Source organism: Ornithodoros turicata, chromosome 6 (assembly GCF_037126465.1).
Source record: "Ornithodoros turicata isolate Travis chromosome 6, ASM3712646v1, whole genome shotgun sequence".
NCBI classification, from domain to species: domain Eukaryota; kingdom Metazoa; phylum Arthropoda; class Arachnida; order Ixodida; family Argasidae; genus Ornithodoros; species Ornithodoros turicata.
The window spans coordinates 36,710,892-36,738,056 of record NC_088206.1 but is presented as its reverse complement, the minus strand read 5'-3'; the positions used below and the strand labels follow the sequence as shown (position 1 = coordinate 36,738,056).

Here is a 27,165-nt window from a genome sequence, read left to right as displayed (position 1 = left end):
CTTCAGTATTCTGGCGTGCGGTACAACGCGTCCATGACGTAAGTCGTCAGGTTACAAGTCATTTTTAACCTCTACATACAGGTATCGGACCGACCGCTGTAGCGTCGCTCATGATCTCTGTTGTCCAATTCTTATTATAGAGGTATCGGACGTGTAACCTCTACGATATTTTGAAATCTACGTCTATATGGAGGTTACACGTCGCTAAAAGTTACGATATAAGGTACCGAGTTAAGATGGATACAGGGTTGTCCACCAACCATGATAGGAATTCATAGTAAAAAACGTAAGCCCCGGAGAGACATGCGGTCAAGGGATTTTTTTCTGACAATAACTTTTACCATATATTGGTAACATTTTTATTTCATTTCAATTGACGGAAAGTTAGTTTCTTGAACTGAACTCCGAAATTTCCCAAGGCAACCTAACGTTTTCTTTGCGGAAATGGGTTCCCCTTGGTCATTTTACTCAGTATAGCACATAATCCCACTCGTAATGCAATGGCAATTGCCGAAATAAATTCGCCGAAAATTTGTGGAAATGAGCCCTTGGCTCCGCCTCTTGTTTGACGGCTCGTAGTTTCAGCGCAAAGCTGCGAAGAAAGGAGGTTACATTGTCACGCCACACGAGGGGGGAAAGGGTTACAAGCCGTCGGGAGACCTCATTTTTGATAAGATAGCTCTGATTCCCGCACTCACCGCGCATGTTTGTTCCGTGGGTTAGGCTTGTAACCCTTTCCCCCCTCGTGTGGCGTTTGAATGTAACATCCTTTCTTCGCAGCTTTGCGCTGAAACTACGAGCCGTCAAAAAAGAGGCGGAGCCAAGGGCTCATTTCCACGGATTTTCGGCGACTTTATTTCGGCAATTGCCATTGCATTACGAGTGGGATTATGTGCTATACTGAGTAAAATGACCACGGGGAACCCATTTCCGCAAAGAAAACGTTAGGTTGCCGTGGGAAATTTCGGAGTTCAGTTCAAGAAATTAACTTTCCGTCAGTTGAAATGAAATAACAATGTTACCAATATGTGGCAAAAGTTATTGGCAGAAAAAAATTCCTTGACAGCATGTCTCTCCGGGACCTACTTTTTTTACTATGAATTTCTATCATGGTTGGTGGACAACCCTGTAGATGGAATGCTCCCCAGGCTAAACCGCATGGTCAGGGAAAGTACATCATTGAACAAAACTGATGCTATATGATTCAGGAAATGCTGCCCATGCAGTCGTGGATCTGGTGTGAGGGTCCAGATGTCCAGATCTCCCTCTCGATTTCTGTTCATATGTGTTCCTCAATTGACCCTGAGCAGTGGTTTTATCCGGGATCACGCACAGAGAGCAGGGCAAAAACTTGGGGCAGGGTGGGGTAACTATTACCGGCATAACAGTACAGTAGTAGTAGATGAGGCACACAACACAGCCTCAAAACGCCCAGTTGCGTACTTTCAGTCGAATAGGAGCATTTGAAGAAAAGGCACCAGCAGTGGGATTCGAACCCACACCTCCTGATTGCCGGTCAGAGGTGCTACATATTAATATTTCTGAGGGGGTCCGAGCCTCGAAATGCATGCTACGTACCAGTCATTTATCCATACCACCTACCTCCTCCTAATGTTGAGCGACACCCCTCTGATTTTTTTTACCTGTGTACCCCCTGTATAGGAGGACCATTGCTGTAATGACATGTCAGTAATTTGGAATCGACCATGCGTTGGTCTTAGCACATTGATAAAATTGTCTCTGAAGCCAACAGGACCCTTGGCTATTTTCGTCGCCATCTTGCACTCGCTCCATCTAACATTAAAGGGATAATCGCATCCGGAAACGTGTGTGAAACCTATACGGTAATGTTCGTCACTGCTTCACAGTCAACATGGCCAAGTTTTTCTTTCGAAAACAGCGTACATATTAAATAAAGGAGTTTTAAAGATTCGCACTCCCTCTGCAGCTAAGCAAGCACCAGCGGTCGTGACACCATTATGACGTCAGCCAGGCACACGAATGAAAGCGCAGCGGAGGCTCCAACGTCGTCTGCTTCCCGTTCGCACCGCAATATACTAACCTTTGAAAAGTCCTTGGTAAATACGCCGACTTTCGCTTACCAGTGTGAGTTCTGATGCGACCACGTTGCGTGAAATACGGTGTTACGGTCCTGGCTGTACGAACACGTTAGACGCTAACCGGAAACACAATTCCACAAGCCGATCACAGGCTCTAAGCGTCCAGCACATGCCGTCCCTCACGCCTGCCGGTGGTTGCACAGGGCAACGGCCAGGGCCCTCCAGCCGCTTCCTGATTGGACTTGTCCGTGTGGTGTTTCCAGAGAGGGAATTCCGGAATAACCTTAACGGGCGTCGTCTGCTCTTTCCATGCATTACATAAAACTGCATAGAAACAACTCCACTAATAGACAGACCTCTCCCTGTTTGTAAACCAATGACGTCATAGTGTTCGACAGTGCCACCAATTTGGTAGAGTTAGAACTAGAGAGTTAGAACTACGCTCGAAGCTAGGGCGAACAAGGTCGTGTCCGAAAGCCACGATCTTGAGGGGAATACGATGGTCCCTGAAAGGGACGCGACCTTCGGTCCTGCTTTTCTTCCAATAGGAGGCAGCGAACAAGGGCTCATTCGTGGAACCCAGCCCTCCCCTTCGGATTTCTTTCGGTTTCAGTCTGTCTACCAACGTCATGGGAACGTTTCTCGGGTAGAGGTCTATTCGCGTCGGATCTTCGGCGTTAATATCAGTCATGAACGCGGACACTACAGCGCGGTCAGAGATACATTCGCTTACACGCGATTGAACGTATCGAAATTTGCTCACATCAACACAGTAAACGGGAACAATTCATTCCTTATTTCATTTGTCTTTCAAGGCGCAACACGACGGAATCAGCCATTGTTTGCATTCAGAACGCACACTGTCTGCCATTTTTTTTTTGGACTCACCTACATCTACCAGAAGCGCAGCATCATTGTCTGCTTGGTTCGTGACGTCACGACATCCGCACGACAACCTGCCGAAGGAGCGGAAATATGCAAGCAGTTTTGTCGTGCTGCGACGACCGATTTCGCCACAATCCGTCCCAGGATGCTTTGCGTTGCGACACGTCGCACATTTTGTCGTACATGAGCCTGGGCCTTAAAGGGCGAAACACATGTACGACAAAATGCACGACCCGTCGTGCGACGAGTCGCACAGTTTCGTGTCACGAGTTGTCGCGTCCTGCGTCAGCAGACACATGGGCGGCGACATCCTTACGACATGTCGCTCTGAACCGTCGTGTTGCTAGAACAGCGCGGCCTGAGATACACTCGCGTACGCTTTATTTAACATAACGAAATGTGTTCACAGTTTTTAACGAGAACAGTTCATTCCTTATTTCACGTGTCTGTCAAGGCGCAACACGACGAAATCAGCCACTGTTCGCATTCAGAACACACACTGTCCGCCATTTTTTCTCGGATCCATGGCATCTACCAGAGAGGCAGCATCATTGGCTGCTTGGTTCATGACGTCATACATCCGCATGACAACCCACCGACGGGAGCGGAGATATCTGAGCAGTTTTGTGGCGCCGGGACTTGTCGCAGAGCGCTGCTTCGACGACCTAGTTCTCCAGAATCAGTCCCAGGATGCTTTGCGCTGCGACGCGTCGCACGACGGGTCGCACATTTCGTCGTACATGCGTCTCAGCCTTAAAGCTTCTATCATATCGCGCTTTCGTATTACCCAAGCTAGAATACTCCTCCACTGCTTGGGACCCACAGCAGGAATATCGAATACATGCTCTGGAATTAGTTCAGAACAGGGCCGCGCGTTTCATCACTTCCAATTATTCACCGGACTATAGTTCTTCACAATTAGAACCGGACCTTGGCATGGAACGTCTCTCCTACAGACGAGCAGTTTAACGCTTGCGTCTTTTTCACAAATTATTTCATAACACAAGTACACGTGATCGTTTCCCCCCTTGCTGTCTACATTTCTTCACGTCATGACCACGCCCACAAGATCAAAACTCCACACTGTCACACACACATTTCTTGATACACTCCTTTCCTAACACGATTCGCGACTGGAACCACCCACCGGAATCTCTTGTCTATATTGATGATTCTACTCGTTTCGAGGCTGCCATTACCCAACTTTACATAGCATAACGCATTGTATACTACTCTGGTTCAAGCGGTCACGCGCCTACCATTCTGCTTCCTTGTATCACTCCAGCCACCGTCATTCTTGCTTTTCTTTCCGTTTTGATATCTTTTGTGATCATTGTAGCCTATTCTTGTTACTGTTGTTATTCCTGTCTGTCCCAGGCCCGGTTTCACCAACGCTGTTTACTTTAAACCGAGATCAAGCTTTGTTAAAACTCCAAGTTAACGCTCAATTCTTTTTTGTAAACGTTAGTCGGTGGCGTGATGAATGTTTCAGTATAGCAATAACTCCCGTTATTATACCCCGAGGGTAATAATATCTTGTGACGTGCCTTCAAATTTGTCGGTCAAACGTGCTTACAAGCATTTCTGACGTGCCGGTCAGAGATGCTGTAGAGTCTCTTGACCAGCAATCAGAGGGTGTGGGTTCAAATCCCACTGCTAATGCATTTTCTTCAACTGCCACTATTCAATTGAAAGCATGTCATGACAGTTCAGTGCATCATTACCGACATGTCAATACACCATGTCCAACATTTGGAGGGGTGGAGGCTGGTCTGGATAAATCTAGCATGTTTTCCGAGACTTGTACTACCTCCTCACAAACATCCTGCATCCACCCCCGTGCATACGGGTCTGTGGGGGGCTACTTTGTTGGGTGCAGTGTCTAGAGGCAGTTATGTTGACATCCTCAAGTAATGAAGTCTCCTACAGAGGCCTAATAATGAACAGTTGCTCTGTGTGACCCACCAATGGCTGTTTTTCACTAAAAAATGCTCGATATTGCCTGTGTGGTACATTATGTTATACCTACAAACCAAGTGTGAAAGTTGAGCTGTCTTCACGTAATAGAACAACTGCAGCATTAGCTTCGACTTGGGCTTATTTTCAGCACTACCTTCTTCCCAGGAGGGAGTGCACATTTCAAGTGCATCATCATCTGTACAAGCCCTTTCTCAAGCATTTGTACGGCGCTGGCTCATGACTCCCTGCCTCGATCCCTATAACTCTGGATGATTACACTGATTAACAAAGGCCTCGTTATATGGCTTACAATCTTGTATTTTTCACGTAATGTTATTTTCCACCACTACTAGTCCAGGCTGCATATGCAGTTTGCAAATTTGTTACTGGTGTTTGTAGTGTAGAAGATGAACAGCCTTTATTACAATGATATCGATGCATATATACAGGTGGTTGGATACTAATGACGATGAGGATTAACATGACAAACATGTGGCGATACCACATTTCCTCTCCCCCAGGAAAATAATATTGTAGAAAAAAAAAAAAAAACCAAACCAGTCTTGTCAGTATCGCAACCGTTGCGGTGGTCGTCTTTCACGGCTACCCCTGCGTAAAGGTTCTTGCCGTTTTGCTTGAGGCTCCTGCGTCGAGGTTGAAGTAACAGGCTCAAGTGGAGGGTCGACGGTAGATGCTTTACGATCGTTGCTCACAGGCAACGTAGATAACTGTGGAGGGTCGATCGACGACCAGTGAACTTAATCCTGATGGTGGACATTCTTGCGATACTTGTGAGACGCTTCTTCAGATACTTTGGAGAGTCTACTTGCGTTCCAGACCTTGCCATCATCCAGCAAGAAAGAACTGTTTCCTTGGCTTGCAACAATCATCCTTGGTGTGGAGAATAATCTGTCACTCTTCGTGACGTGTGTTGGTTGTTTTACGCGGACGAAGTCCCCAACTTTGAGAGTAACTACGTGAGCGGCGCGTTTGTTGTCGACATACTTTTTGGTCGCCAACTGCTTCTTGAGTATTTTCTCCCGTAGATTTTGCAAAGCCACGACTGGATCTACATGAAAGTCTGGAATTGGCAGGCCGACGACGTTCAGTCTCGTTCGTAGAGCACGTCCATGGAAGAGAACTGCCGGCGAGTATCCAGTTGTAATGTGAGGTGTTGCACGGTACACGCCCAAGTAGCCAGTAAGTGCTGCTTCGAGGCTTCGCTTTTCGAGGATGGCTACTTGGATGAAACTTTTCAGGACACGGTTAAAACGTTCAATCAGACCATTTGATTGAGGGTGATAAATTGACGAGTAAGTGTGCTTAATACCGCGGTCGTTGAGAAACTCCTGAAAGTCCGATGAAGTAAATTGCGGCCCGTGATCAGATACAACCTCTGTGGGGTATCCTTCTCGACTGAACAGTGTGCGCAGGAAGGAGATTACTGTAGCCGACGTAACTATGCTGCAGAAGGAGACCTCAGGCCATTTACTGTAGTAGTCCATGACACCGATCATGAACTTAGATGACTGTGGCGCACGGTGTACAGGGCCGACGATGTCGATGCCTATTTTCTCCCAAGGTCCATCCGGAAAAGGAATTGGCTGAAGTGGTGGGGAACATGCCTTAGCGCTTTTATCTGCTGACTGGCAGATCAAGCAATTGCGGACGGAGCGCTCGACATCGGCATCCATCGCAGGCCACCAGCAGTATTGTCGAATCCGTTGTTTCGTGCGCACGATTCCTAGGTGCGATTCGTGAGGTAAAGCGATCACCTTGGGGCGTAGGGATGGTGGTACGACTATCCGGTCTTGCCTAAGCAGCAGACCGTCCACTTCAGACAGTTCGTCTTTGACTTGCCCGAATGCAGAGAGATTCTGGCTCATTGTATTCCTGCTTGGCCATCCTTGTTGGATGAACTTGAGGATCTGCGCTAGCAGCGGGTCGGCATAACTCTCAGCTTGGAGCTCTTGTCTCGACAGAATGCCGGAACCAGTGCTGTCGATCCAGCAGATGATCTCGTCTTCATCTTGAAGGGACTCTTGAATGGAAGGAGCAGCCAAAGGTGCAGGAAGGCGGGAAAGCGCGTCTGCGATTACATTTTGTTTCCCTTTCTTGTAAACGACGTCGAACGTGTAATCCAGCAGCCTCACACACCACCGTGTTATCCGTAGTGGACGATTACCCGTACTTTGCCTGCTCAGGAGTACTTGAAGCGCTTGATGATCGGTCTGTAGTGTGAAACGGCGACCCCAGAGGTAAACGTGCCAGTGCTCCACGGCCCACACACAGGCGAGTGCTTCCCTTTCGCCAACGGAGTAGCGTCGTTCAGCGGCTGATAATGTTCTCGATGCGAAAGCTACAGTCTTCAGGTACGAGCCATGCTGCTGTTGAAGTACAGCTCCCAGGCCGTATGCAGACGCATCCGTGGAGACTGTAATAGGCAGATCGGGATGAAAAAGTGCAAGTGCGGTTGATTCCATAAGCAATGACTTCAGCCTGTTGAAGGCGATTTGCCTCTCCTCGGTCCAGAGAAACGGTGCATCTCCCCGTAGAAGCTCTCGTAGTGGTTCTACTTCATCTGCGTAATTCTTTATGAACTTGGCGTAGTAACCCATCATTCCCAGAAACGAAGAGAGTGTCTTCTTATCGTCCGGGGTAGCAGCATCTTGTATCGCGTGAAGATTTGCAAGGTTAGGAGAAATGCCGTTCGGTCTGACTGTCCTACTGGTGGCCTGCGATGGATGCCGATGTCGAGCGCTCCGTCCGCAATTGCTTGATCTGCCAGTCAGCAGATAAAAGCGCTAAGACATGTTCCCCACCACTTCAGCCAATTCCTTTTCCGGATGGACCTTGGGAGAAAATAGGCATCGACGTCGTCGGCTCTGTACACCGTGCGCCACAGTCATCTAAGTTCATGATCAGTGTCACGGACTACTACAGTAAATGGCCTGAGGTCTCCTTCTGCAGCACAGTTACGTCGGCTACAGTAATCTCCTTCCTGCGCACACTGTTCAGTCGAGAAGGATACCCCACAGAGGTTGTATCTGATCACGGGCCGCAATTTACTTCATCGGACTTTCAGGAGTTCCTCAACGACCGCGGTATTAAGCACACTTACTCGTCTATTTATCACCCTCAATCAAATGGTCTGATTGAACGTTTTAACCGTGTCCTGAAAAGTTTCATCCAAGTGGCCATCCTCGAAAAGCGAAGCCTCGAAGCAGCACTTACTGACTACTTGGGCGTGTACCGTGCAACACCTCACACTACAACTGGATACTCGCCGGCAGTTCTCTTACATGGACGTGCTCTACGAACGAGACTGAACGTCGTGAACAGGGTTTTCTGACCACTGAACGTCGTCGGTCTGCCAATTCCAGACTTTCATGTAGATCCAGTCGTGGCTTTGCAGAATCTACGGGAGAAAATACTCAAGAAGCAGTTGGCGACCAAAAAGTATGTCGACAACAAACGCGCCGCTCACGTAGTTACTCTCAAAGTTGGGGACTTCGTCCGCGTAAAACAACCAACACACGTCACGAAGAGTGACAGATTATTCTCCACACCAAGGATGATTGTTGCAAGCCAAGGAAACAGTTCTTTCTTGCTGGATGATGGCAAGGTCTGGAACGCAAGTAGACTCTCCAAAGTATCTGAAGAAGCGTCTCACAAGTATCGCAAGAATGTCCACCATCAGGATTAAGTTCACTGGTCGTCGATCGACCCTCCACAGTTATCTACGTTGCCTGTGAGCAACGATCGTAAAGCATCTACCGTCGACCCTCCACTTGAGCCTGTTACTTCAACCTCGACGCAGGAGCCTCAAGCAAAACGGCAAGAACCTTTACGCAGGGGTAGCCGTGAAAGACGACCACCGCAACGGTTGCGATACTGACAAGACTGGTTTGTTTGTTTTTTTTACAATATTATTTTCCTGGGGGGAGGAAATGTGGTGTCGCCACATGTTTGTCATGTTAATCCTCATCGTCATTAGTATCCAACCACCTGTATATATGCATCGACATCATTGTAATAAAGGCTGTTCATCTTCTACACTACATTTTGGCGACGAGCAATTGGACCTGCTTGTCCTTCTTGCGTTCTTCTGCTGTATGTCATGAGCTACGGAAGCCTTACATCCCTACCGCCATTTTTGGAGTTACCTGGCAAGCCTTACATTCCATGGGCGCAATGGCGCCGGATGTTCGAGAATTATTTGGATTGCGTGGCGGACGCAACGTTATCTTCGAAGCGTAAGAAAGCTTTACTGCTACATGCACTAGGTACGGAAGGCCAACGAATTTTCTTCACACTCCCGGTACCTCAAGTCGCCGCGAGCCCTTCAACTGACAAGAAGGAAGAAGCACGCGATCCCTACGCAGAAGCTATAGCCACGTTGGAAGCTTGATATGCAGAAACTTTCAACGTCATCGCAGACCGACGCAAGTTTCGCCATCGGTCTCAACTTCCCGGTGAGACGATCGACGAATTTGTAACAGCATTAAGAGGCCTTGCTGCAACGTGCAATTTCGGAAGCACACTTGAAGAGATTATCAGAGACCAATTGGTGGAAAACGAAAGTCTTCCACAAGTTCGTGAACGCCTCATGATGGAAGGTTCCAGCCTCACGTTGGAACGAGCACTAACCCTAGCCAGGTTCATCGAACAATCGAACAATGAGGTGCAGCTGATGCGTGGTGTGACACGCCAGTTGTCCAGCGACTCACGAAGGCTAAAGGGAAACAACGTAGCAAGCCACCCTCAACTCTGAAAAGGAACTTCGCTGGGAAAGCCTGTTACCGCTGTGGGTCAACTACTCACCTCGCGAATTCCACTACGTGTCCGGCAAGGGACAAGGAGTGCCACGTGCGTGGTGCCTAGGTGCGATTCGTGAGCTAAAGCGATCACCTTGGGGCGTAGGGATGGTGGTGCACAGTGTTTCCTAAACGTAACTACAATCTTATACTGACCACTTTATGACATGTCCAGTCAAGCATTCGTAACTGCAATCATTATCTGTATGGAGATGTAATACGTGCAGTGTGGTTCATATTTTTTGCACTGAAACGTATCTAGCTTGTCCTTGTCTTCAGTGCATTTCGCTTTTAGCATTCGCTACAGCAACACATTGTAGCATGGTACATTGCTCTGTGGGCCCAGGACATATTTTGTGCGCGTCAGCACTAGTCTTTGCTTACTTGCCGCGTGTAAATTATCAGTGGTGCATCTTCAGTGGCACTTGCTTGACCAAAGAGACCAATCTTGTGCTTCAAACGTGGATGAAGGTAAATAATAAATGAGAGAGGGATGATGAACCGCCTGCTTATTCGGTACACATAATCTCCGTTATATCCATTAATGGCGGCGACATCCTGTTCAGCGTGAGTGCTTATACGGCGATTTGAAAACGTACTTTTGAATGAACAGTTGCTGCTCTATGTTCGCTGCACGCTTTCAGACATGTCGGCACAGTTCCCTTAATAGTCGACACATTCCCCTAGGGTGTTAGTCGTGACTTGCCCACCTATGTGAGACTAACAACGGCGAGCCCTTTCAGAAGCACAACCACCACCACCACCACATGCTCGGTGATGCGTGTGTGGGTTACACTCATTTCGTAACGCTCCATCACATCTATATCCGAAGAGTCCAAGTGCATCCACCCTTGCATGTAATTCAAAGGAATAGTGATGAAATGAAAAATTATCTGCACAAAGCATTACAAAATTACAAATGGGTTACACAGGCAAACGGGGGGCCGCCATGTTGTTTGCGAATTGGCGTTCGTACAGCGCCGCCTCAAGTTTTCAGGGTTTTCTGCCGCCGCGACAATGTTGCCAAATTTGGGGAAAAGTCGCTAAATTTAGCGGATTTCGGGGTCTGTCTATCCAGGCAGCACCCCAATGTGAGTTCCAGACTGGACAAATATAGGCTATCTCGGCTTCCCAATGTTCGCCCAATTTTACAATTGCAACCCTGCCCAAGCAAGGCCTAATATTGGCAGTCGATATTCAGCTCCAGTATTGCCAATGTACACCCCATATTGCCCAGGCAGTAGCTCAATATTGGCCTCACATCGGTCCCACATTGGGTAAATGGGGAGTCAATCTAGGCCCAATCAAGGCACTGCTCGCGATACGGTTGTCTTGAATCGCCTGACAGCTGTTCCGCAGCCCATATTAATTTCGTCGCGTCTGAAAATGTTGTGCCTATATTGCATTTGAAAGTGTACCATATCCCAGGCAGCACACCAATATTGGCCCAAGGTGGGCTGCCAGGTTCGCCAATATCGGCCCCATATGGCCCCAGCTGGTGTTCGAAGTTTACATTTTGCGGCACCGCTATCACCGCTGATCTTCTCTCCAACGAACTTTCGTCTATCCAGTGTGCGGTGGCACGGATGAAGCTCCTGTTAAAATTGAAAGCACGCTGTTTTAACACTAGTCTGCTTCCTGCACGTTCAGCATATTGGAATACCTGTTCGAAGCAGTCCAGCAGTCGGCAGAAACCTTCCCTAACCTCTCAACAAGTGATTGCTTCATGTCGTCGTAAGCACTGTTGATCAGGGCAACAAGAGCTTTTCGCCCGATTACTGTTCTTGCAGGCTGGAGTACCTCAATCATGCGTCTAAACTGCTCGTTCTCCACAACGGAAAAGCACTGCATGCTCCCCACAACAAAATTTAAAATAGCCCGGTCTATTTGTCTCTGAGATACTGTAGACGACGTGGCTACCAGTTACACCAATTTTTTCTGTTGAGCCTGAGTGCTTGGTTGCCTTTCGCCATCCGGAGCTTTACGCTTCTGCTGTGCAACACGGTGCAAACCAGGATGCTTCCTCTGAAAAACCGTTTGGTAACCTCCTAATGCCGGCAAAATGCTCACAATAGGTAACTTACTTCCAGGTGCTTCTTCAAGTTGCTGTAGATGTCTTGCTGCATGAATAAGTTTTCTTGCACGTCTTGCAACGAATTTTGACGTTGACGTCCGTAGAGCACACCAAATCAAATGTACCCTCATACATTGGCCAAGGAACCTTCGGGGCATCTTTCATGTTGCCCGTCGGTACACCGGCCACTTCGAAATGTCATCAAGTGACTCTTTGTAACACATTTTTTTACAGGCCCTTAACGTGCCTATTACTTCTACTGTACCCCGTGCGACAGTACCGCGCATAACCTAGCGCACTTCGCTCGCACCCCTCACTAGCCTCCTATCGAGGTGAAACACCCAAGGAGGAGCACATGACACGTGCCTAGTTTTGTGTGCTTCGGCAGGTAGCTGCATCAACAGATATTCCTTGTGTGTGTGCTGCGCGTCATCGCTTCTATTTCTTTTCTTTTTCGTCGCTTTGGAACATTCTGGTTCCCCCACATTCACAATTTGTTTTTGTCGAGTAACCGACCATAACATAACCGCCGCTGAGGCCAATGGCGTTGCGAAAGAAATGCGAATTGGGTAAAATTATCGTGAGAATATACAATTTCGAAATGAAGTAAGTGGTAACTGTAACTAGTTGCTGAGAAAAGTAACTAGTTGCAGTTAGAAGTTAAGTTTTCGTGACAAATAACTAGTTACAGTTACAAGTTACATTCTTTGTAACTAGTTACTGTAACTAGTCACTTGTAACTACGTTACTTCCCGAGACTGCTTTTAGCCATACCTGGTGCATGGTGATATTTTGCTTTCACGCCTTTCGTTTTGCTTTCAACTTTCGTTTTTTTTTTGCTTTTTTAAGTTGGTTTGTCTTCTATTGTTCAGGGAAACAAACGAATTGAAAAAAGAAGAGCGCTGACATGCGTTCGTGCATATAACTCTCTCTCTCACACACACACGCGCGCGCGCGCGCGCACATACACACACACAGGTTCATGACAATAAGGTGGTGCAGAAAAACTGCGAGACCGCTATCAGCGGTCATAGTGAAAACTGCCTCGTACAGGCAGAACAAAGCAAAACCAAAAGCAAACAAACACACTGAGCAAAAAAACGAATAAAGGAAAAAGAGCGCGACCCTGAAACTGACGTGGGCAAAGCTGATACCTAGCAGCGGGACTCTTCTGTGGGTAAGGCTTGTAACCCTTTCCCCGCTCGTGTGGCGTGTCAATGTAACCTCCTTTCTTCGCAGCTTTGCGCTCAAACTACAGCCGTCAAAAAAGAGGCGGTTCCAAGGGCTCATTTCCACGGATTTTTGGCGAATTTATTTAGGCAATTGCCATTGCTTTACGAGTGGGATTATGTGCTATCCTGAGTAAAATGACCACGGGGAACACATTTCCTCAAAGAAAACGCTAGGTTGCCTTGGGAAATTTCGGAGTTCAATTCAATAAATTAACTTTCCGTCAATTGAAATGAAATAAAAATGTTACCAATATGTGGCAAAAGTTATTGGCAGATAAAAATCTCTTGACCGCATGTCTCTCCGGGGCCTACGTTTTTTACTATGAATTCCTATCATGGTTGGTGGACCGCCCTGTATACTAGAGACCTGGGCAAATGGCAACCGCCTATGGGAGAGCCGGGTAACGGGTTAGTTACGCTAGTGGCCGCTGCAAGCGCCACATAGCATTATTGGGGAGAGGAAATGACATGTGCTCTACTGTCATCATTGCCACCGTCGTTCGTCTGCTCCATAGGGCTACTAGGCTGTTGCTAAGCACGCGCTACTCTCTTCCGTACCTCTTCGTCGTTGTCAACAGAGCGGTTGTGGTTGTTGTTGTTGTACTAGTTAAAGGGCTCGCCGTTGTTGGCCTCACAGAGGTGAGCAAAGTCACGACTGACGCCCAGGGGGAATGTGCGTCCTGGGCCGACTTCTAAGGGAACTGTGCCGACATGTGTCTGAAAGCGCCTGAGGAAGACCCAGGAAAAACCCCAGACAGCACAGCCGGCACCATGATTCGAACCCGGGTACGTCAACACAGCCCATCGTACATTGCCGCGGTTTCGACAAATCACGTGGTAGCGAATAGTGCTAACTAGCGCCAAATCCTATAGCGCAGCGTTGGTTGCCAGAACTACTACCCCGGTGCTGGGAGCTTTCGGAATGTCCAGGTCTGTAGTATAGTAGGTGCGTCCGCCTTGCTAAGCATAAAGGTCGTTAAAATGTGGCTTTTATTCGCTAAAACAAGTTGGACAGATATCGAAGACAATATCACAATATCCGCTTTTTGAACACGAAATGTCATCTTACGAAGCAGGGGTCGGATTCACAAACGCTATCGTAAGTTACGCTAAGATGCGCTAAGACGTCGCAGCCTGCGACGCGCGTACGACGGCGTCGTAAGCGCGATTCACAAAGCTATCGTAGTGGAGAGGGTACCCCCTTTGACGAGGAAGAGGAAGTTGCTCGCTTCCTGTCACGTGCACCTCGGAGACAAACAGCCAAAGGGTGCGAGACGTGCGAGACTATGTTTTCGCTATGGTAACGATGATGAAAATTTGTGATCGCACCAATAAGAGCCGTCCCATTAGAAGAAGACAAAGTTGTTCGTCCCAAAATGTTTTGTTACTGCACGTGCTCTCGGTCTTTCTGTAGCCACAATGGATGCCATGCAATCACAGGCGAAACGCGTTCGATGACACAGCAAATACATTCCCAGTATGTTCGTCTCGGGGAGGGGGTGGGTGAGGGTGTTTTGTAAACGGTGTGGGCACTCAGTTTTGCAGCTTTTATGGCTTCTTTTGCCTTTCTTGCGGACAATTTGGAGGGGTGTTGGGGTGCTTGAAAAATCCCTGCGACCCGATTTTACGGAGCACAAAGTTGAAGCATTTGTTGAAGGTTACCAAGCAAAAAAGTGCCTCAATGTCACTTCGGGGATGGTCTCGAAGGTTCTGTGGCAAAGTGCAATGCGTTCGCGCGTATTACGGAGTCTTTGTTTCCCGTCTCCAAATCCACCGCTGCCAAATAACGCCGCCATCTTTCTTCGTAAGACTGCTCGGGAGCTCTCGCAGGATTCCGCCGTAAGCTGCGAATATTTTGCGACGCGCGCCCTTCGTGAATCTACACTTCGTCGTAACTTTCCCGTACGACGGAGTTACGACATGGCCATGGTGTAAGAGTGAGGATTTGGTACAGTTTTCGTCGATGAGTGCAAGGCTAGTGGGGAGAGGTCATTCTAATCGATGGTAGTGTTACAAAAGAGCGATTTTGAGAACAAATTAGTGTTGCAATTGAAGCGTTTAACTTTGTTGGGGTGGTCAGTGCGTGGGAAAATAACTTCGGAACGTGAGATGGGACACTGGGCTGCTGGAAATCAGTGGAGAAATCGGTGAAATAGCGATAATTTCGTTATGCGGCGCCGGCGTTCCAGAAGAGAAAGACCAAACTTGTGTTTTATTGTTGTTACTGGCGTGAGTGATGAGTAATCGTTACCGATGAAGCGAGTTGCTCTGTTTGGAATAGATTCAAGCGAATCGATAAGGTATCGTTGTGGAGGGTCCCAGATGGCGAAGGCATATTCGAGCCTTGGTCGTACAAGCGAGAGATAAGTTAAGAGTTTTAAGTGTTTGGGCGACATCTTCAGATTACGTCTGATGAAGCTGAGTGAGCGATTAGTATTGGCAGTGATGTAATCAGTGTGTTTATTCCACGTTAAGTTAGCAGAAAGATAAACTCAGAGGTACTTATAGGAATCTGCAGGTGAGAGGGGTGTGTTATTTATTGAGTAGGAGCACATGGGGTACAGGGGTACATTATGTACAGTGCAACCTTTCTCCAACTCTGTCCTTAGTGTTTGTGAGAAGTAGATGTGAAAATGAAAGAGCTGGCTCGTAATAAATATACATTATCAGCCTAAAAGTGGTGCCTTGGCATTGACTTCTGTTCTCGTTGTTCTTGCAGTTGGCCAGTGAAAGCAAGTTTAATACAATCAGAGGGACATGTTGTGTGTTCAAAGGTAAGTACATCATCCAGATGAATATAGTCTTGTGTGACCTTTGCTCACTTGAACCACGTTCCCATGCTTGAACTGACCTTTTCTTAGGAGATGTACACCGAGATTTTTCTATTTCTTTGTTTCTATGGGCATTTTTTGTTCTTCGGTTGAAAACAACGTGAATGCCGCTAATTTGAAATCATAATTTCACTTTAGGTTCACTCTGAATTTTCGTGTTTCATTTATCCGATTCCCCCGCTATCCGGACATTTTCGCAGCAAACGGGGCCATCCGGCTAAACGCTGGTCGACTGTACTTAAATGTTGAAATGCTAAGTGTTTTAGCCTGGTACCGCTTTGGAGATTGGAGATGTGGAGATGATGTAAGAGTTGTAACTAGCAACTAGGCTTTAGACATAATGAGTCAAAGTGTGACAACATACCTCCTGAGAAATAGTTCACACACACAGAGGATGCCAATGATTATGTAGCTACAAAGTTGTTTCGGGTGGGTGTCCACTTTCAAGAAAGCCGTTTTTGTCTTCCTTAGTTCCAAAACTGCATAGAAGGCTTACAAAGCTGCATGGAATGTTGAGCATAAGATAACTATTATGGAAGGTGTAGATTGAGACAAAAAGAAACAAGAGAGAGAGAGGAGGAAACAAATCTTCTAACCCTGATCTCAAGCATATTTCCTTCAATGACACTGGCTTACATGTGTGATATTCACTGTTCCTCAACCACAGTAGAGTTTAGCCTCTGACAATAAAATAACAACAAGCTCTTGTGTTCTTCGCAATACTCAGGAAAAAAAAAATCCTTTCCTAGAAGCCTTGATCTAAGACATACTTTATACAATCCGCGAGGGAGTTACATCCATAAATCTAATGTAGTGGAGCACACCGTTTGGTCCCCAAGCAACAAAATATTTCATTCTAGTCAAAATTTGTAGTCACAAAGCTAGTCAAAATGGAAGACAATTGGTGTGGCGACATGATCTACATGCCGGAGGGTAGGATAATAATTCGACACATGAAGCTGCATTCCCGTCAAAACTAATCGACGTAGATCACTTTACGTAAAGTCGATGTCACGTCCAAGGCCCCACCTCGCGCTCCGCCAACTTCCATGTTTCGTGCTTATTGAACTGTTACTGGCCAGGAATTGAACATACTTCGTGGGTAACTGCCACGGTGACCAAAGCTACGCTGCTGCTGTTTCTGCTGTTCATCTGAGATTTGCCTATGTGCTACATTGTCAATAAATACCGTTGTGTTAAAAGATGTCTCTAAGACGCATATTACAGATATGATCAAAGAATACGAATTTCAAGGTTCTGCACAATTTCTGTTTAACAATGCGCGGTTCCGGATTGGTCACAACAGGACGTTCTCGTGAGAGCAACGTTCCATCCTAATTGTTTACGCCTTCTTTGTTCGGTTGCCATAAATTTCTAACACACAGTGATGGCAGCAATAGTGCTTACCTCCCCCACGCTGCTAGTGTCGTTCGCCATTGCCTAGTGATCACGCTCTACCAACAATAACACTAAATTTTGGCAATAGGTTTGACTGATGTAATTCTTCAAAAAGAAAGGGACTTTCAGTGATTAACGTTGACACAGGCACAGAAGGGGAATTTCCAACTTCACGCGTGTACAACATTTCCGGCGCAATGAATGCATTTCCTAGTGGACTTCTGCAATGTGACAAGGTGCAACTTCAATCGCTACTTATGTGGTAGGCTAATTTTGTTCTCATACGTATGGGGTTTAATGGTTAGAGCTGAGCGCGGGTATACCCATAGGTCGGCATTTTGCGAAGAATTCATTCAACATCACATCATGGTCAGTTTTCCGCAAAGCCCATCACATCACATCACCGTCATAAACCATCACATCACGAGCCCGTAACTCAACTTCAACCTCAGAATTCATCACTTCATAACCCATCATTCAACTTCAACTTCAGAATTCATCACATCATAACCCATCATTCAACTTCCATCACATCATAACCCATCATTCAACTTCAGAACCCATCATCAGAATTCAACTTCAGATCCCATCGTGGTTTTGACGTTGAATTCCTATGATGGGTTCTGAAGTCGGTGATGGATTTTGAAGTTGAAGTTTGTGATGGGGCTCTGAAGTTGAATTCCTATGATGGGTTCTGAAGTCAGTGATGGATTTTGAAGTTGAAGTCTGTGATGGGGTTTTGAAGTTGAATTCCTATGATGGGTTCTGAAGTCGGTGATGGATTTTGAAGTTGAAGTTTGTGATGGGGGTTTTGAAGTTGAATTCCTATGATGGGTGCTGAAGTCGGTGATGGGGTTTTTGAAGTTGAACTCCAACAAAGGCCTACGTGGGGTGTGCCCGGCTGCAGGATTACGACGCTAGCGTCCTGCTCGCCTGTGTTTGCGTGGATTTCCTGGTAGTGGCAGCAAAAGCGTAAGCGAAGGAGGGGTATGCTGTTCGGAGGGCGCGGTCAGCCTGCACTCGGTTGGACTTGGAAGCAGGGTTTACCTATGAAGGAGGAAAGGGAGGGATGCCACGTTTGACCTCCGTTCGCATGCGAACAGCGGAAGGTGTATTGCTTGCGCGGTAGGGTTGTTGCACAATATTGCGCCCGTTGTTGACAGATAAGTGAGCGCATAGCACATTGCGCGTTCATGTGGCTTCGGGTGACCGCTGATGGGGTTTTGAAGTTGAATACCAACGAAGGCCTACGTTGGTGTGCCCGGCTGCTCGCTGCTGGAGGATTACGACGTTGGCGTCTTCCTCGCCCCTGTTAGCGTGGATTTCCTGGTAGTGGCGGCAAAGCGTAAGCGGAGGAGGGGTATGCTGTTTGGAGGGTGCGGTCGCCTTGCTCTGGGTTGGGCTTCGAAGCAGGGTGCACCAAGAAAGGAGGAAAGGGAGGGGTGCAACGTTTGACCTCCGCTGTCGTATGTGAACGGCGGCGGGAGGTATGTTGCTTACGCGGTAGGGTTGTTGCACAATGTTGCGCCCGTTGTTGACAGCTAAGTGAGCGCATAGCACATTGCAGGTTCATGTGGCTTCGTACGACATCTTTGCCTGCCGGAACATTGAACGTTTATAGGACTTCGTACGATCGCCGTGTCTGCCGGTACATTGCACGATCATGTGCCTTCGTACGTCTGGCTTTTCCGCCGTGCCATTTTTCACTCGTGACGCGGGGTATCTTCCGGCTATTAGCTTCGGCATCGGAATACATCGTGTCCAGCCACTCAGTATTACATGAGTTCTTGTGACATGATGCTTACTGACACTGGAAATAGCCGTCATGAACGAATTCAGCGACCTGTACCACCTTCGCTGGACATATGTTTTTACTCTAATTCTTTCATGCAATACACCACTGCAGTGGTTTATCCGGAATATCAAGCAGGGGGCGTGGTCATTATTACAGCTACGTGATAAGAGCTTTACACGTATAATTACCAACATACAGCTGAAACGACAAGCCCCCTTTTTTGCAGGGTGTGTCGCAAAACTTTTTTCTTTGGGGTGCGGGGTGTCACAGGGATGTATCATGGTCTCGGTAAATCACTGACACCAAAAACTGAGAATCTCTCCTCGGAGAAGTGTAACCCATTGTATTCTTTTTCCTCCGAGGAGGGTATATACGGACGAACACTAAGTGAATTCTTAACGACCGAGGCGTTTGGACACAGAATGTGAGGCGCAAATTGAAGTAAAGACTGCAGGGAGCTCGGAAGACCACCAACTTACAGTCCGTGAAACAAGTTTCTTTTCCTCTCTCACAATCTCTAAATAAATATGTGTCGACACAGTTTACAACAATTCCCACTCTTACATGTTTTTATTTGATATTTGAAACAACCTCTCATCATAATCACTTGAGTGTAGTGTAAGTCACTTTTTGAGGTAACTTCGCAAAAGTATCATGAGCAAAGTTAGAAATTTCTATTTCGCTTGACGTCCAAGCCCGCAGAACGCACAACGCGGGCTCCTTTCTTTTTATTTTGCTGCTGAAAAATCCGACGACAGTGACCCCGCCTCTTGCACGTGCGCGGCGCCAGCAGCCTGTCTGCTCCGCCCTGTTCCCTGTTGCAGCGCGATGTACTGGATGTACGCAAACGCAATTCCGACGTGCTTCTGAGTTAGGTCGCAGCAGAGCGTTCGTTTGGAGTGCGTGGAGTGCATTTTTTTACGGGGAAGGTGATAAGGCCACTGGCAAGGTTCTATGAAATGTGCGCGGAAAATGGGAACTCGCAGGACTTGGAATTGCAATTCTCACTTTGTGCCCAATTGACAAGGTATATTCGGAACTCCGCTCCCAACTTAATTTCGGCATAGTAGCAATAACTTTCATTTCTCACTTAATTTCATTTTGATAACTTGAAGGTTGTAACTTCATTACATATTTAGCTTAATGACGTAACTCGTAACTAGCAACTTTTGGGTGGTAATTAACTTCCCCGCCTCTGCTGAAATGTACTTTATTGGCGATGAATATCTAAGAAATATCAGCTGCGTGCTCTGATGGAACACTTGTGTCCGATGGATGCTACATGCATGCCGAACACATATTTCCCCAAAACATGACCTATGCACCTCTGATAAATAAGAGGCCTATAGTGACCTCTGTGTATTACATTTAAAACAAAAGACGTCCACAAAAACAATGCCAGCCCGATCTTGTCCTATTTGGATCCCAATCACACAAAGGAAAAATAAGCAATAAGAAGACACAAAATAAGCCTAATAAAACACACTTCGTCAGCACGACAGCAATCTACTGTCGCCTAGTAAAACGCGCGTACGCAGACTTGTACAAAATACTGCGCAAAAGTATTTAAAATAAGATACTAAATACTCTACGTAAAAAGTATTTAAAATAGAGTACAAAATACTCAAAACTGAAAGTAATTTGAGTAGAGTACTAAATACTCTAAGAAGTATTTAAGATACTCTTTAAAGTACTTTAGTATTAGCAGTAAGTGAAACGCGTATTCTGAACGTGGCCTTACAAATGAAAGCAATAAACTTCATAAGCCATGCTTAAGCATATCTTTCATTTGCAACGTCTTGGCGTCAAGTAATGTTTGGTGAACTTTAGTGAACCCAAGCAAACTTTGTTGATATGTTCTGACCCAAAACTTCGTAATCCCTCCTGTATGTCCGTTCGGGTCTTTCAACCTCTGGCACGTGTTTATTGCTTTGGTGACCAAGGAAATAAATGCCGGGATTCTCTTGTACCTAATCCCCTGGTGTACCTGGCAATATGAATAGGAACGGTTTTCTGGCGAAGTTGGCTATTGACAAGGAAGCCCAAGCGTGGGACCAGCCTATTGTACAAGAGGATAAATGACAGATTCGCGAATTCCCGGAATTCCAGTGAGCTGAAAATCTCGGCACGGCGGGAAGTGTGCTGGATATGGCTTGACGACGAAGGAAAGTATTTTAAGTACTGAGTAGCAAATAGCGAAAAAAGTATTTTAAATACATTAAAAATACTTGCCGCAAAAAGTATTGAGTAGAGTACCAAAATACCGGAAAAAGTATTTAAAATACTGTATTTTGAGTACGTACTCAAGATACGTACAAGTCTGCGCGTACGCGACCGAAGGCGGAGGCTCAAATCCAAACCCATCCAATATACATATATACGCACATTATAGCTGTAGGCGAGCAAATGAGTCAAACAGAACAACCGCAACGTGCAGATCGCGCGACCGCAGAACGCCAAATCACAGCTCGATCTAATCTACCGCTCACATTCGCAACATACAGTTGCCCCCGCTACATGGCATTGCCCTCCGCGCCCCACTACGCCAGAGAGTAACGCGTTCCAAACACTTTCCCTCCCTGCGACCGCCGGTACACAACAAGGGGGGGGGGGAAGTCCGCCAGGCATCTACAGTGTCAGGCCCATACGCCCACACCAGACACGAAACGCGAAGCGTTTATGTTCGCTCAGTGCACTCCAATATACATTTGCCATTCACTCCGCACGCGTTCGCACAAGTAACAGTCACGACACGTGAAGGTCAGACATCGACTAAACATTGTCGGCTTCAAAACCTATTATGAGGACTTCGAAACCTATCCGTCATCTTCAAAATCTATCGCGCAGACTTCAGCTTCAAAACCTATCCCGCTGACTTCCCCTTAAAAACCATCGCGCTGACTTCAAAACCCAACACACGGACTTCGACTTCCAAACCCACACACGCTGACTTCAACTTCAAAACCAATCACGCTGACTTCAACTTCAAATCCCACCACGTGGACTTCAACTTCAACTTCAAAACCCATCACGCGGACTTCAACTTCAAATCCCATCATAGCCCTTCATTCAACTTCAACATCAACTTCACATCACATCATAGCCCTTCATTCAACTTCAACTTCACTTCACATCATGCCGCTCATTCAACTTCAACTTCACATCACATCATGCCCTTCATTCAACATCACATCATTCTCTATGAGGTGATGGTGAATGAAGTCGGTGAAGGCCATCATGAATGAATTCGCCGACCTATGCCGTATACCCGAGGGTACCCGCAGTTACCCGCACATCTTCACGATTTGCGGGTAGGAATTCGCGATCGCTGCGGGTAGCGGGTAAAATGCGGGTGTCCCGCAATGCGACCGCGGGTAATACGGGTATACCCGTATTACCCGCACTCCATCGCCAACTAAGTGATCCCTCTCTGTCACACGCAAGCTCAGCAGTGCCAGAGCAGAATTGATGTGCCAGAGGGCAGCAGGCAAGTGCTGGTGCGTGAGTTCGACTGTTAATGTTGAATTCATAGAAATCATAAGGAGAGGCTAGAAGGTGGCGCTGGCTCTGCGTCAAAACGAGGGATGCGCCATATTGTGGCGGCCAGTGTTGCCATGTGCCAGTGCTGTCTGCGCGCTGTCCTTGGCAGCTCGGTTTCAATGGTGAATATTGTTACTATAATCAATTTACGAAGAAATAAATGTGCAGTAAGCATAAAATAAACATGAAGTAAGTAATACTGCGGCCTTTCCGTGCTGTAATCATCTGTTCTATAAAGAAAATGTGGCCTTTAGTGCAAGGGGAAGCTAGCAGAGTTTCGGTTCCGGAATTGCCGAGAGCCGGCCGTGGTTATCGGCTAAAGCTAATTACGCGGAGTTCGACTTTGACGCTCGCTGCATCACAAGAAACAATGCGGCTGAAACAACTGATCAGACATCCTTGACTAGAACGTTGGAACATGTGGAATTAGGGGAAACTCCGACGGAGTAATGAAGCGATTGAAAGACTGGTTTGACCCTGGGGATGGTAATTCTGGCGGTCCCTCCTTTGTGGGACTGCCGCCACAGCCGAAAAATATTTGTCTCTCCCGGAAGAGCCTCGTAAGCGCCCAAACAAACATACCGCCTCAGGTGCATTCTGTCGTCGCTAAAGACATGGGGCCCTGACACCATAGAAGTCATAAGGATGATTCCTTGTAATTTCCATGCCCGTCACTCTTACGTTAAACTTTTGGGTCCGACGACCTTGTTTTCTTTTCTTTTTACACAATTAATACACATTGAAAAGACAACATATGAAAAGGGGAGTGTCACTGGAATAGCAAAGACAGCAGAAAGATTACATAATGTGAATTGGAATGATTTACGGGCTCGGCGCCCCCGGGGAAGAGGTGGTACCTCACAGCACAAGCTCGCCGAGAATTCTTTGGGGCTATGACTTTCTTTCTTTTTAATGTAATGGCCTGGTTCCTGGAGATGTGGATTACTGTTTTGAAGCCAGTGCAAGGAACCTTCCCAGGCCGCAGGATCGTGGTGAATATTGTTCTTCAATGTACCCCGGCAATACCCACTATTCCCACTGTTGTTGTCATGTCAGCATTTCTTCATTTGTAATAAGGTGTTTGGTGTTGGCTGGTGGACTTGAGAATCTTGCTGCACTGTATATCGAGTTTTGCTTCCCGAATTGTGTTTGTGTTTCGAGCACAAATCATGCCCATGTCATGCGCGCTTCCAAGGTGTCACACAGTACATTCTGCCATATCTGGAGTATCTTTCCACAAGTGAGTGTCATTATTCACTAACATTCCCTAACACCTTTATTGGAGACATAGAAATAATCAAATCATTATTTCTATTCATAGGCGATGGGTATTGTTGAGGTGCCATAGGTCGTACTTCTGTCAATATTACAGGTTTCCCCACCATGACCTCATACCTTTGAGACAGTGGTATTGGAGAGTGGAAGTGTATCTGAGCAGTCTTTTCAACCTTCTCTCAAAGGATATGTTCCAAACGCTTCGAGCCCTCATGCTTTTACTTTAGCCACAACAAGAAATGGCTGAAGCCAGGTGCTATCCCCATTATTTTCTCCTGGAAACAGGACAGCAGCACGGTAGTATACTAATTTCATTTTGTGATGCAGAGAGTTCAATACACACTTTCGGGGTATTGGCAGCGTTTGCAACTGGTCGGGGGTCCATGATGCTCATTCTACACTTGTCTATGAAATATGCACGAATGACACTCGAACAAGATGTGGTACATTACAATTTATTTCATATGCAAAAAGTGGCATGGCCTTTGAATAACAGGACAGATGAAAGCAAATAATGGAGCAAGATTGAGGTCATGTACACACACGATGCCTGTCAAGAAAATAATTACTTACATTTGTTTTCTTACTTACTTACATAATTACATCTTGTCACCTCTGGCAGGAGTAGGCAGTAATAATCAAAATATTTTATTATAGTACAAGTAAGTAACAGTTCCAGAAAAGTACTAATGTCAGAGATATGCAATAGCTATGACTGAGGTGTAACTAACGTGTAAGTTCAAAATCAATACCTCAATTTCGAGCATTATACAGTGAATGCTCTTTCAGTCAAACGTGACATTAGCTGAAACTTATGGTCAACTCAAACACACCATGGTGCACAGGGGTATTCACTCTGTTGTAGAGTGCAGTCCACTAGTCGAATTACTGCTTTGCTCAAACAAGAAGTGCTGGGGACTGGCTGTTGCAGTTACTAAATGTTTACTGTAGCACACAGTAAAGTGCACCTAAGAAATAGGTATTACAATAAAATTACAATGAACTGTTTAGTTGTACTGTGATACAAAGCTTTACTATTAATGCTTGGCTCCACACTCGGGTGGTACCTTCTTCTGAAGGTGATGAAGCGCTTTCACCTGTTTGCGAGGCACGGTGCCACATTCATGTCATTCCAGAGCAGATGACTGCAGTGTCCACAGCCTGTGAAATTAGGATTTAAAAAATTGTGAAAATGAGAGAGCGCAAGCAACAGATTTGAAAACACAGTCTCTAAATGCATATACGTGCGGTGAAATTCCTTCAAGTCAAAATTAATTGAGCAGAAGTCTGTTTTGATTAATCACATTGTCATGAACAATGTAGCATAACTCTACCATAAAGTCCACTACATAGATCAAGAACATCTATTGGACCACTACAACTCTGAGCCCGAACATATAATCTCACTGGTGAAAGTGATCATGAAGTGGTTCCTGCTGTTGAGGCTGCACGGGCTGTCCCGCAAGATAACAGAGAAATCCCAGAAGGCCTACATCATGAGCAAGCTGACAAAACAAGTGCTCTTCATGAACCAGTGAGGCGGAGGTCACGACAAGACCAATAAACGAGTTTAACCAGTCATGTTCGTTACATGTGCAAATTCTCCTTTAATATTTAGGCGCCAAGCGTCCTACGGTTACTCAAAATTTATGCTACAACAGCACCTATTAAGGCCTTCCATTCTAATGTGTCTGTGTGTCTATCTAAACTTCTTGCACAGACCAAGCTATATCGGTAACACGCACCGAAAATTTGAGTATTGACGTTCCATACCCGTAAGAATTTACGCAGCGTACACGTTTACAGACATTATTTGTCATGCTAGCACAACCTGCGGTTGAAACAGGTATACGAGACCTGACATAAAATGCTAGCATGACGTTGCAGCGTACAATAGTTGGAGAGGCACATTCGTGAGATAGAAAAACGAATACGTACCTGCACCAGCTACCATTTTTGTTTTTGTTTTTTTGTGGATTGGCTTGGTTATCTGGCGCTCATGCACTTCCGGTCGGCTTCGGCTACTACAATATGGCGAAGCCCGCGCTTTGCCGTTGAGGAGGAAAGTCCCTCCGTTCAACTCCTTTGCTCTCTCCCATTTTCCTCTTCAGGCCTTTGCTTCTAGTCTCTCCTTATGATTTCTACGGTTTAATTGCAGTTTCATTGGCATACGATTGAAGCCGTCTTTTGATGTGTTGTCCTCTACTGGAGTCGACTTTAATGAAGAATCAAACAATGCAATGTGTAGCGCCCAAATTTTAACATCGTTCGACAAAAACACATCTGACTTACTTGTGAATATAGGCGTTCATAGGTTCGCGCTGCCCACGGAGTTCAAAATATGCCAACCTCAAGACAGTCGTATTGAGGCATAAAAGTTGAAAATATTCGTGGTTTGTAATGCACTCGTACTGCAGTTCTTCGGAAGTGCTTTCGCGAGCTCCTTGCAGCACATCGGCGGGGGAAAAGCCAAGCCGGTTTTCAGGTCCCCGATTGGCAAACTTCGCTGCCGCGTGCAGTCAAAATATTTCGCGTGTGGCTTGGAGGCATATTATAGTTGCGTAATAGATGCAAACGAAATATTTGTCCAACCTCTGTTCAGAGTCCCCTTAAACGTACGCCATGTTTTGACCGTCAGCGCCATCCATCCGTTGTGCGGACAGCTATAACTGTGACATCACTCCATCCGGTGACGTCACGGTCGACGTGACTTGTGACGTAACTTTCACGTACTTCCGTGTGCTTCCATTCTCCACTCCCCTCACTCCGCACGCGCTTCGTTTTCCTTAGCTTCCATCGCGACGTCGAACAATTGATGGATCGCCTGTTTGAGATATGAAGTTGCTCACTGAAGAGAATTCCATGAAATACAAGACAGAGAAAACGTCGTGTAAAGGGCAACCTCCATGGAGCGAATGTACAGCGAAAAAGCTGCGAACTTCGCTCAGCGTCGGACGCCCAGCGCGAGGCGTCAAAAATGTGAGCGTCCGCCGCCGATCTGCCCATGCCAGATATTTTCGGCCAGCGTCCGCGATTCCGGAAGCGTCAACTGCAGATGAACCAATCAAAGTGCTCTTCCGCTACGAATCTACGCCAGATCGCCTGCACGTGGTCGTCTGCTCTCGTGAATCATCGTCATCGTCCTCTTCTTGCAACTGGATGCTGTCGTCTGCTCGCTGTTTCGCCAACTGCATCGTTAGAACGTGAGGCATTCTCTGCCAAGAAACATGTTTTCCTTTCGCAGTAGTGAATATGCCTTTCGGTACGTTACTGGTCGCATCTTTTCAGACAGTTGTTGG

General features: G+C 46.6%; 1 protein-coding gene across 3 annotated transcripts in view; it reads left to right on the top strand.

Annotated features, from left to right (window-relative positions):
* Window positions 1–27,165, top strand: part of LOC135396544 (E3 ubiquitin-protein ligase RNF123-like) — a 502,532-nt gene that overhangs the window by 61,462 nt on the left and 413,905 nt on the right. For all 3 annotated transcript variants that reach the window (XM_064627582.1, XM_064627583.1, XM_064627581.1), the window contains exon 6: window positions 15,747–15,801. In XM_064627582.1, the coding sequence (XP_064483652.1) occupies window positions 15,747–15,801 (55 nt within the window). The remainder of the gene's footprint in view (window positions 1–15,746; window positions 15,802–27,165) is intronic.